General features: G+C 42.8%; 1 protein-coding gene across 1 annotated transcript in view; it reads right to left on the reverse strand.

Moving 5' to 3' along the window:
- Positions 1–13,027, reverse strand: part of TMC1 (transmembrane channel like 1) — a 141,178-nt gene that overhangs the window by 31,592 nt on the left and 96,559 nt on the right. The window contains exon 13 of the mRNA XM_061609349.1: positions 11,923–12,117. Coding sequence (XP_061465333.1) covers positions 11,923–12,117 — 195 coding nt within the window. The remainder of the gene's footprint in view (positions 1–11,922; positions 12,118–13,027) is intronic.

Below are 13,027 nucleotides of genomic sequence, written 5' to 3' on the forward strand. Positions count from 1 at the left end.
CTTGGATGAAGGTTCAGCTAAATAACACAAACGTGTTTGTTTTTTTTAGGAAAACAAGATATCCTCAGTTACTATGCCTGACTCAAGCTTCATATCTGAATTGTTTATAACAACACTTTCAATACTAGTCAATCTTCCACACGGGAGTACTTCAAACTAAAATTTCTTGCTTGGATTACTGTAACCTGCCATTGAAAGTGACCTAGAAATTTCAGCTAGCTCAAAATAGGGCTGCAAGATTATTAATACAGACTGGATTGTTTGAATACATTATGCCAGTGTTCGCTCTCAGTCCATTTCCAGGCCCAATTCAAAATTCTGTTTCTGAATTTTAAAACTCATAACACCCTGGGACCAGTTTACAAGAAGGATCACCTCCTTCCATATGTACTTAGCCAGATGTTGGAATCATCTTTGGAAGCCTTTCTCTGAGTGCCCCTGCCAAGTTATGTGCAATGAGTGACTACAGGGCTTGTGAGGTAACACTCTGGTTATGAAATGCTTTTCCCAGGGAGGCTCATGTGGTACCTGCCTTATAGTCTTTTCAGCACCAGGTAAATGCCTACCCCTCCCAGCTTTTTAATGTCTGCTTTTAGTGATGCTGTGTTATACTATTGTACTTGCTACCACAGAAAAAATGGTGTGTTTAGTTTTTATCTATTTGCTTTATTGATGGTTAGTTATCATATTTTTGTTGTAAGCTACACAGTGGTGTAATACAGTAAGTAAATCAAATAATCTGAACTTTAGCTGTGATAACGGATTTAATAAATGCATTGATTCCATTAATCAGTCCTCTAGTTTCTAGTAGAAATGAACCAGTAACAAGAAAATAAATTTCTATCAACTTACTGCTGAGAGAATGCATCTTCATATAGAGATTAACTACCATCTAGAACAACCTTTAGCACCAGACAGTGAAGCCTGCAAAATTATTCTTTATAAAGCAGTTGTTTCCACAGTTTCCTTGTGGTGTTAAAGGTTTTTAATAAACATGGCTGAGATTGCAGCCGGGTCTAAACTCTGTACTAAGCATCCCCCAGCATGCCGTTACCATAAAGAATATTTAATCCTGACTGCTTGTAATTTCAATTATATGTTAATTAAGAATTAACAGTTTAGTGTGACTATAAATCATATTCCTGCCGCTGCCCATAGTTTGTACCATAATGGTAGTCTAACATCCCAGCTGCAGAAGGCAACAATAACAAGTGATCTTTCATGGAAAGATATTTTTGTTTTTACATCATTAGCAAAACAATTAGAGAAATTGGCTATTTTCTTATTTAGTGCCGTTGCAAAACTTACTATTGAATTCAAAATAATCAGTGGCTGAATAGCTCACAAACTGAACTATACGTTTTGTAATAAATTATCACTTTCTCTGCTGTGAGTTCAGCAGAAATCCTACCACATTGCCTGATTTTGCTATCTTGTATATTTTATAATTAAGCATTTATATCTTACATTATTTTTTAAAAAATCAAGGCCACTTACAATAAAACACCTTATTAAAACACATGCACCTGAATCAATTGGTTCAAATGACAAGACAAGGGATTTCAACTAAACATTAGAAAGAATTTCCTGACAATACCAGCTGCCGACAGTGGAACAGAGTGCCTCAGGAGGTGGACTGTCCTTCCTCAGAGGTTTTTACACAGAGGCTGGATGGCCATGTATCAGTGATGCTATAGCAGTGGATTCCCTGCATTAGCAGGGGGTTGGACTAGATTACCTCTGAGGCGCTTTCCAACTCTATGATACTAAACTATTTGTTAAAATAATAGTACAACAGCCCTCTAAAACAGCAATAAAGGAAACACAAGATATTATGATGAAAAGAACCTGAAAAATATGAATGTTAGTTCCAGAGTTATTGCCCTAAAAGTTTTATTTGCATTTATGAGTTTTCTTCAGTAGTAACATGGTAGGATCTGAGTAATGGTTGCCCTGAAAAATAGCAAACACTGAGAAATGAGGAACAGTACTAGTAAAGCAAACTTTCTTAAATCATCACAGATTGTTTCATTATTTTAGAGGCATTTTTAACATTCACACTGTTTGCAGTGCACTATAATCAGGATGGTTTAAAAGGATTCCTTGGGTTTTGATTAAGAAAAATCCTGCCTTTTTGCTAGAGATTGGGCTTGATGAAGTTTAGCCCCTCCAGCACTATGATTTTACAATAAAATATATTTCTGGTTGACAATTCTCCTAGTATTTCATATCAAGACTCAAGCAGTGTTCTTTCCCAAATAACAGATGAACTCTTGCCTACACTATACGTAGCTGATGGGACCTGGCCCTTAATACAGGCAATTTGTGCCTCCCTGAACCTGGATGTTTGTTGGTAATACATGCGTATAATCAAAGAATGTCATTCTGGCCCTTCCTTAAGTCACACTGCGTAAACCTTCACTCCCAGCTCATGTGATGTAGGGCAGGGCTGGGGGTGGGACTTGGGTGAGCCTGATACTAATCACATGAACTAGAGGACAGCTTCCAATATCACAATGACCCCAACCCTGAGTAGCAGCCCAGACTAACCCAGAAGAGGAGAAACCCACAAGAATCCACAGAGGTGGTCAACCCAAACTCAGCTGAGCTAGAGCCTCTTAGGAGTTAGCTCCTAAGTGACTCTCAAATGAGGTCCCCAGAGATACGACTCCTTGGTCTAGATTCTTCTGAGGGAACAGCCCTTTCTAACACCAGGGTCCTCACACCCACTTGGCATCTGCACTATAGAAAGGAGGATTCTTTGCCCAGATCTGTCTGAGGATATATGAGTCATACCTGAATTAATATTACCTGAATAACCTATGCCCAATGGGTTCCTACTGTGGTCAGAACAGGGGCCCCAAGAGCCAGAAGCTTCCTTGAGCTGTGCCTGTGGGCTACACCTGTGGGACAGCATGCTTTTCCAAAATTCTTTCAGGGCTTTTCCACAGCTGCCTCTAGTGTCCAGGATTTAAGTGAGAAAATGTTGAGGAAGGGCACTCAAAACTACATTAAAAAATACCATTTTTCAATAATCATACAAGAAACCCCAAAACTAAATAGATAGTTTTGGCTCAGCTGTTGTTAGGTCATCTTATTGCCTTTTTAAATCTCTAATGCAACAGATCAATGAAATAGAGATTTCCACAGACTTCTAACTGGGAATTAATTTCCTCACAAAATAAGAGTTGATTGCTTTTGAAAGTAACCCTTAGCACCACCATGTGAAGCAAAAAGATTGGCCACCAGCCTCAGTTCTTCAGGAAGCAGAATTAAATATTTGATTAGTATCCTTCATGTCTTTATGGTTTGAACTGAAACATCTGCTGAAACCACCAAATAAATAATGCTGCTAAGGAATTACAGAAAATGCTATGGAGATTTCTCCCCTTTAGATATGCTGAGAATTCTAGATTCAACATCATTGTTAAAAATCTTTTAAGACTGATTTTCCATCTTAACTTCACTGTGTGAACTGTTTGATCACACCAGTAAAATCAATGGCATCGCATCATTGTAAAACCATTCCATGTGGCTGCATGTTGTCTGATACAGAAAAGAACATTATGGGCTTCTTTACCTTCAATTGAAATGGCAGCTTTATTTTTATATATTTAAGGTTATATCTGACTATGGCATTCTCAGAGTAGGCCTGGTGAAATCAATGGACTAGTCAATTAGCTCATCCATTGACTGCAATGGGTCTACTCAGAGTATGAGTTAGTCAGATACAACCCTTTATGTCTTAACATAGTATTCATCCTGTGAGTCTGATTTCACTTTCTGATTTATTGTAAAAGAATGTGATTTACTATAAGGGGAAACCTTTTTAAAATTTTATCAGTTGTGTTTTGAGGTAAGTACATGGAGTACTGTGATGTTCCTATATTAATGTATATATGGTAAGTGTTGGTTGTTTAGAAGATATATGGTAAGTAGTGAAAGAGGAGGGGGAGTGAATGGGCAGTAGAATGCTAGATGATTGGCTGAGTGTTTAAAATGGCTGAACGTATAAAAGGAAGAGTGAGAGTGGAATCAGGGGGGAAGAAGAGAACTGAGTGGGTTGCTTGGTGGGGTTTAGAGAGTTGTTTGACAGGAGAGAGTGGAGAAGGAGGGAGGTGGAGTTCGGATTAGTATTGAGTAAAACCATATGCTTATGTGCCTTAAGAAGAAATCTTGTTAATCTTGTTAGCTTTGTTATCTTTAATAAATACTTAATTTAGTTTACCAAAGGCCTGATCCTTGACCTGGGTTTCACAGACCAGAAGGGAGGGTAAGGTAATGACCAAGGCTGAAGGGGAACTGTGACAAATGGTGGCAGCGGTGAAGAGAATAACAATACCAGTATTCAGAGTCTCTGGGAATACTAGTATTAGGACGTTACTGGTGGTTGCCTAGCAGGGGGATCTGTTGAGATCTGTGCTAGAGCGGGGAGAGAAACCATAAGAGAGAGCGGTCCGGACTGGTGGAGTCCCTGGTGGTGCCTAGTGACAGGCAGTAGCCACGCGCAGGTAGGAACCTGACAGGGAGAGCCAGGGAAGGACGCCTCACACGTGGTGGCAGTAGCGGTGGGATACGAACAACAGAGAATCCAGATCCGAACAAAGGAGACTACGTCACAGGTGTTGGCTGTAGCAGTGAGATACGAATACTAGAGAATCCCTAGCAGTGGTGTGGCAAACAGAAATAACAAAACAAGATTACTTGTGAGAGTGACTGGCAAAGAGTGTGTGGCAAAGAGTGAGTGAACTCAAACACCATGGCTGAATATATAAAAATGAAAAGAGAGGAGCTGGTGGAGAAGTGCGTAACATTCAATTTACCTCACGAGGGTAAAGGGGTAGATGAATTGAGGGTAGCACTTGTAGGATTTGCAACTGCCCAGCAAAAACAACCTGTCAGAGAAGAGACCCCAGAAGGATATTTAAGCAATCCCGCTTATATAGAGTACTTGAGAGAGAAGTTGAGGATGGAAGCTGAGAGAATGAGGATGGAGGCTGAGGAAAAAGACAAACAGCGGGTCTTTGAAGCTGAGGAAAAAGACAAACAGAGGGAGTTGGAAACTGAGAAGTTGAGAATGGGGTTTGAGGAGAGGGAGAAGCAACGAGCAGTGGATGCCGAATTACAAGTAGAAAAGTTAAAATTTGAAAGAGAGAAGTTTCATTCTGATGAAACAAGAAAGGACAGAGATGGAGCAAAAATAAAAATTACTCCAAAGGACTTTGCTGTCTATGAGCCTGGTCAAGATCCTCAAATTTACCTCAGCACCTTTGAAAAAGCAGCTCAGTTGTGGGGGCTACCTGAAGATAAATACATGCAGTATTTATCAAACCTGATTAAAGGGGAATTGGCAGAGGTATACCAATATTTCCCCTCAGACAGGCCCGTCACCTATGCTGAATTCAAAGAAGCAGTGTTTAAAAGATTCAGACTGGGGCCTGATTATTTTAGAAAGCTTTTCAGAAATTGCCAGATACAGACAGGGAGGTCTTTTGTGGAGCTGGGGGCAAAACTGATGGACATATTTGGGAAATGGCTGACAAGTGCAAAAGCTCAGTCTGTGGAGGAGGTGAAAAACCTCATGATATTGGATCAATTATACCATCAGTTACCACCAGAAATAAGGCTCCTGGTCAAAGACCGTTCCCCTACATCGGTGCAGGAGGCCGCAGAGTTGGCGGATCACTTCGCCTCCAACAGAACTGGCTGGGTGGGGAAAACATCAAGAGATTTTAAACCCAGACCATATAACGCTGGCAGAAGGGATGTGGTACCACAGAGAGTGAGTCCTCCAGTAAAATCTGAAGGGCACAGGACACCCCAGAGTGGATCTGTGTACCCTAAAAGTGAGGAGAAATTATGCTACAAATGTGGTAGACTGGGGCACCTACGTTTTCAATGTGAGGTTGCCAACCCCATTAGTAATCCTGCTCAGACAAGGGCAGTGAAAACAGAGCCCAAGGCTTTAGAAACAGCGAAAAAGGTTCAGTTCTGCCAGATAAACTGGACAGAAGTAACAGACCTTGATTCAAGTCTGAGAGAGGAAGTGAGTGTACAAGGGGCAAATTATTGGGCATTGCTTGATACTGGTGCCGCTCAGACATTACTGAGGCCAGATTTAATAAAATCTGAGGTAATATTACCTCAGGAAACTGTGACTATCCAAGGAGCGAGGGGTCAACCAGAAAGTTTGCCTGTGGCCCTGGTGGAAATGACTTGGAGAGGCTGAGAGGGCCGATATAAAGTAGGCATTAATGCCCAGCAACAAGAACCAGTAATACTGGGAAGAGATGTAATGGGCGCCCAAGGAAAGATCTATGTAGTGACCAGACAGCAAATTGGCAGAGAAAAAGAAGCCATATTAAGGGGGGCTGAAACAAACAGGGTGGAATCTGTTAACCAGCCTCAGGTCACCATAGCAACCACTAGCAGGCCTGCTGAAGGAGACAAACTGTATCAAGTGGTCTCTGATAATGATGAGGCAGATCAATTCAGGGAAGAGCTGCAAAAAGATGTAAGTTTGAAGCAGATAAAGGAACAAGCTCTGACCCAACAGATTCCTTTCACTGACAAACTGAGGAATCAAGTTGTGTGTGAGAATGGGATTTTATATAGACTGTGGATGCCTGCTGAGAGAAAGGATGAATGTGAACCAGTGAAGCAATTGATACTACCTAGCAAATACAGAACCAGATTGCTAGAGGTAGCGCACGATGTCCCATGTGCAGGACACCTGGGAATAAAAAAGACCAAGAGGAGATTGGCAGCACACTATTATTGGCCAAACATCTCCAAAGATGTAAAACAACATTGTCTATCTTGTGGAATATGCCAAAAGGTGGGAAAAAGTGGAGTAAAGACTAAGGCACCCTTAAAGCCCCTTCCTATAATTGGACAACCCTTTTATAGAGTGGGGATAGATTTGGTGGGCCCTTTTTCCAAACCCACAAGGCATGGCAAGAAATATCTAGTGGTGGTGGTGGATTTTGCCACCAGGTACCCAGACGCAGAAGCACTAAGATCCGTGGAAGCCCCTGTAGTGGCAGAGGCTTTATTAAAAATCTTTATGAGGCTGGGTTTCCCTCATGAAGTGCTGACGGATCAAGGCAGTGTATTCATGGGAGAAGTGATGCAATGTATGTGGAAATGTTGTGGTCTAAAACATCTAAAGACCACTACTTACCATCCCGCCACTAATGGGTTAACAGAGAGATTCAACAGAGTTTTGAAGGGCATGATCAGAAGCTATGTCCAAGATCACCCACAAGACTGGGATGAACAGTTGGGATGCTTCTTGTTTGCATACAGAGAAGTCCCTCAGGAGTCAACAGGCTTCTCACCCTTTGAACTCATGTTCACTAGAAAAGTGAGGGGACCTTTGGAACTATTAAAAAATTCATGGGAAGGAACCCTGGAAGAGTACAAAACATCTGTAGTAGATTTTGTATTGGAATTCCGCAATAAATTAACATCAATGATGGAGATGGTGAAAAAGAATTTGAGTCAAGCACAGGAGAAGCAACGTTACTGGTATGACAGAACAGCCAGGGAACGTGTGTATGATGTGGGAGATATGGTTATGGCGTTCATACCCAGGAAACATGACAAATTACAGGCTAACTGGGAAGGACCATATACCATCAGAGAAAGGCTTGACACAGTGACGTATGTAATCACCACAGACCAATTAAACAAAAGCAAAGTGGTTCATGTAAATATGTTGAAGCCTTACCATACCAGGGATGCAAAGGTGTTGCAAGTTACCCTATTCCCTGAGGGAAGTGGGCCTGAACTTCTAGATTTGGTACAGGAAAGCAAAGACAAAGGAGGGGTAGATCAAGTGGAATGGTCAGAGGAGGTGAAGGAGGAAGTAAAAGAAGAGATTCTGAGAGTTTTGAAAACCTATAGGAATCTCTTTAGCAACAAACCTGGCCGAACCAGTATAGTTATACATTCCATTGATACTGGAGATCATGCCCCAATCAGATCTGTTCCGTACCGTGTGAATGGGAAAGTTTTGAATGAGATCAAAAAGGAGGTGGAAGATATGCTGGAATTAGGAGTGATCAGGGAATCCATCAGTCCCTGGGCCTCAAGTATTGTCCTGGTTCCGAAAAAAGATGGAACGACCAGGTTTTGCATTGATTATCGGCTAATCAATAAAATTACTGTCCCAGATGCGTATCCTATGCCTAGGGTAGACGCAATGTTAGAGTTATTGGGGGCAGCAACCATTATCTCTACACTAGATCTCTTGAAAGGATTTTGGTAAATGGAACTAGACGAGCAATCCAGAGCCAAAACTGCCTTCAGTACACCAGATGGGTTATATGAGTTTGTGACCTTACCCATGGGACTAAGGAACTCACCAAGTTCATTTCAGAGGCTAATCAATACTGTGTTGCGAGGCATGTCAGATTTTGCAGTAGCCTATATCGATGACGTGGCCATTTTTAGCAAGTCGGTGCCTGAGCATGTCCAACACCTGACAACAGTATTGGAGGCCTTAAGAAAAGCAGGCCTCACAATAAAAGCTAAGAAATGCCAGTTTGGACTAAAGGAAGTAATCTATTTAGGACATAAGGTGGGGAGTGGGAAAATCACCCCCTTACGGAGCAAGGTGGAGGCAATACAAGCGTGGCCGATCCCCTTAACCAAAAAACAAGTAAGGGCATTTCTGGGTGTGGCTGGATTTTATAGGAAGTTTGTGAGAAATTTTGGGGAAATAGCAACCCCCTTGCATGAATTAACAAAGAAGAAGTGTTCTGAGCGTGTGGTATAGACGGATGAATGTCAGAAGGCTTTTGATCTACTGAAGCAAGCCTTGTGCCAAGGACCCATATTAATAGCACCAGACTATGAGAAACCATTCATCGTGGCTACAGATGCGTCGGACCTGGCGCTGGGAGTCGTCTTGCAGCAGGAGAGAGAAGGCACCAGACATCCAGTGGCGTACCTGAGTCGCAAGCTGACGCCGAGGGAGAAAAACTATTCGTCGGTCCAGAAGGAGTGCCTAGCGGTCGTGTGGGGACTGAACAAGTTGCGCCCATATGTGTGGGGATGAAGATTCACAGTGACTACGGATCATCGGGCCTTGTTATGGTTGCAGACTATGAAAAACCATAACACTATGCTGCAGAGGTGGTCCTGGGCCCTACAGGACTATCAAGTGGACTTCCAGTTCATAAAAGGCAAGGACAATGTACTGGCCGATGGACTTTCCAGGCAAGTGGCCGGGACTGCAGTGACGTGACTAGATGGAGGAACAAAGAAAGACATTTTCCCCATAGAGACTTTTATTTGTTAACGTGACGTATAAATCCTGGAACAGGAATAATACTCTGCCGTTGTTTTAAGGGGTGGGAAATGTGATGTTCCTATATTAATGTATATATGGTAAGTGTTGGTTGTTTAGAAGATATATGGTAAGTAGTGAAAGAGGAGGGGGAGTGAATGGGCAGTAGAATGCTAGATGATTGGCTGAGTGTTTAAAATGGCTGAACGTATAAAAGGAAGAGTGAGAGTGGAATCAGGGGGGAAGAAGAGAACTGAGTGGGTTGCTTGGTGGGGTTTAGAGAGTTGTTTGACAGGAGAGAGTGGAGAAGGAGGGAGGTGGAGTTCGGATTAGTATTGAGTAAAACCATATGCTTATGTGCCTTAAGAAGAAATCTTGTTAATCTTGTTAGCTTTGTTATCTTTAATAAATACTTAATTTAGTTTACCAAAGGCCTGATCCTTGACCTGGGTTTCACAGACCAGAAGGGAGGGTAAGGTAATGACCAAGGCTGAAGGGGAACTGTGACAAATGGTGGCAGCGGTGAAGAGAATAACAATACCAGTATTCAGAGTCTCTGGGAATACTAGTATTAGGACGTTACTGGTGGTTGCCTAGCAGGGGGATCTGTTGAGATCTGTGCTAGAGCGGGGAGAGAAACCATAAGAGAGAGCGGTCTGGACTGGTGGAGTCCCTGGTGGTGCCTAGTGACAGGCAGTAGCCACGTGCAGGTAGGAACCTGACAGGGAGAGCCAGGGAAGGACGCCTCACAAGTACCACCTGGATTTTCATTTTATCTTTGCTATTACCATTGTGACACAAGAAATACTATCTACCTAAATCATTTTTGATTTACCATTTTTCATATCCTATATCCACTTCAAGAAACCTCGGCATTTCATTCAAAATTGTTAGTATTCTTTGTTGACTGGCATGCTTGTTGTACAGCAGGAGAGATGTATGTGCATTTCCAGCTACATCAACTACATAATGTAGTCACTTAAGGCTGAGTCTGCAGTTTCCTTGTCTTCTCTTCAGACAAGTTGGTTATGTTTCCTGTTACACTACAGGAATGATGTCAGACTGATATATAAAGTAAAAGATGTAACAATGGGAATAGAGAAGAGGAAGAGAACGTAAGCCTTACACTGTAAGGGAATCCAGCTGAATGGAAGCTATCTAACCAACAGCAGTACAGGCAGAAATCTTTTGTTCTTCTTTCTTATTTGTAAAGTAAGAACAGAAGAGTCTCAGCGTTTTTAATCCTAGCAGATGTTACCTTGCTGTAATGTCATGCAATTGAAAGAGAGTGTGAATCCAAAGGCTTGCATTTGGCCGTAAGTGAATGGAACCTTTATTTACTTATTTTTTTTAACAGCAGATGCTATATCTTTTGTTTCTCCCCTCAGGTTCAAAAGCCTTTTGCTGTCCATTAAGGGCCCCCCCAGAAAGAGCTATGCAATCTGTATGGGGATTGGCGCCTCCCCCGCCTTGTCTTCCACTTCTTCCTCATCTTCCGTGTCTTCCTCATCGCCGCCCTGCCCACTGGGCCTCTTGTCATCCTGCCCAGCCATGATGGCAGACCCGCACTGGCTCTTGATGATATGAGCTCCAGTGCTGGGGCCTCCCCTGTGGGCAGACCCACCTCTGAGCCCATTGTCTCCACCTTTGCAGTGGCCTAGAGGAGCAGCCTGGCCAGCCAGGGCAAGGAGATTGTGGGCTGGAACATTAATCACTTTATCCCCTTGACCAAGCGGAAGTACTATTTTGCTGTGGACACCATCTATTTTGGCAAAAAGCTGGGGTTGCTCCTGTTTCCTTTCCTGCACCAGGACTGGCAGGTGCAGTGCCAGCAGGACACCCCAGTGGCACCATGCTTTGATGTCAACACATTGATGTAAGAACTAGTAGACATCATCAAAACATTAGGAAAGTGTTGGTTGTTATTGTATTGTTATTAAAAGATCTTGCTGTTGCTTTTTTAACACTGTTAATATTTTATTATTTAAATTTTTGTAAACTGTATTGTTCTTTTCTAATGTGTATTTTTTGTGTTTGGTTTTTTTGTGAGGCGCCTTGAGGGCCTTTTTGGCCAAAAGGTGGCATAGAAATAAACTGTAACATAACATAACACAGAGAGAGAGAGAGAGAGAGAGAGAGAGAAATGGATGACGGTGGGGGGGGGAGGCAGCAGAGCCAGCCCAATCGTTAGGCAGAGTGAGGTGGCTGCCTGAGTCAAAAGGTGCTGGCGGACAAGGAGCGATGGCAAGATGTTAGAGCTGCATGTGCCAGGTGGCCTGCCCCCACACTAGCCTGCTGGCCTAAGATAGAGTGGAAGATGATGTCCCATTGCTTGTGCTGACAACGTAAATTTCATCTGCTAATCTGGTCACTTTTTGTATATGTGTACTCCACCTCAGGCAGTAAAAAGTCTTGGGCTGGCCCTCAGTGACAAGAAGAGAGAGAACTCTAACCAACCGCAATTCTGGTCCTCTGCTAGCAAGCAGGCCCCAACAGGTTACCCCTGAAGAAATGTGGCCCTTGACAGAAAAATGGTTCCCCTGTCCTGCTCTACACCACCATGCACAATTAAGATCCAGAGCTTCTAATCACATCTAGTTTAAAAATCAAAACATGCTGGCACGAACTTCATTCCTCTCCCACCATCCATAGTTTTCAAGGCCTTCCAACGCAAATTTCTGAGATCGCCGTACAACAAAGTAGATCAGATAACCACTCCCAGCCAGTGTGCAGAGGGCAAAGAAATTAGCAAGAACCCTCAGGAACCGCGTCAAATGGATGTTCTCCTCTTTTCGGTTCTCTTGCTCCTCCAGAATCGCTTCCTGTACTTGTTAGAAATAAACAAGAAAAAGATTAATCAGTAATCATGATACTAAGAGGTATCATAACATTACCTTAAATTAGCCTTCACCGATCTGGTATCCTCCAGATATCTTGAACTAAAATTGCCAGCACAACCATTTAAAACATCTAGTTGGCAAAGCTGACCTAAATGAACAGAGGCAGGCTATTTGAAGGACTGTCTTCTCCTGTATAAGCCTGCCCACAAACTATGTTCATCATCAGAAGCCTTGGCTCCATATGCCTTAACCTTCAGAGGTTGGCTGGCTGAAACAAGGGACAGTAGGTGTGCTTGCGGGGTGGGATAAATTTCCCCTCCATACACTCTGGAATCCACATAACAAGAGATGCCTCACATGGCTGCGATTAATTAAAGAAAATCAAGAGACATAGGTACATACTGTTCCTTAAGCATAACGTGTAGTTTGAGCCTGACACATGGCTAACTGCATAGATAAGTAAGTAGCAACACTTGCAGTCAACTATGTAACAGATCAGTCTTCTGTGTTTGCCAGTTCAACAGCAGTCTTCCACAGCTCAGGAATATCTTAGGCCTTCCTTTTCCAAGGCTCTTCCTGCAGAGTCTGTTTGCGTGGCAAGAATCTGAAAGCCAGATTGCGTCCAAACGGCTAACAGGGCCTTCTACTGCCACTGGTGATTCACCAGCCCTCACAGACCTGGTCCAAGACATTTTCACAGTGTCAGTCTCTCAGTTTCCTCTTTTCTCTCAGGAAGCCAATCCTCCTCCCTAGGTCAGAGGCACAGGTCACAGTAGAAGCAGCTGGGAAATGTAGGCCCAGGACTCCACAGTTCCAATACACAAAAGTATTTTGCAAGAATGCCTCTTTGAGGAACATCGGAAAGTGCCTCATATCAGACCAGACCATTGGT

The sequence above is a fragment of the Rhineura floridana genome, chromosome 1 (assembly GCF_030035675.1).
Source record: "Rhineura floridana isolate rRhiFlo1 chromosome 1, rRhiFlo1.hap2, whole genome shotgun sequence".
NCBI lineage: Eukaryota > Metazoa > Chordata > Lepidosauria > Squamata > Rhineuridae > Rhineura > Rhineura floridana.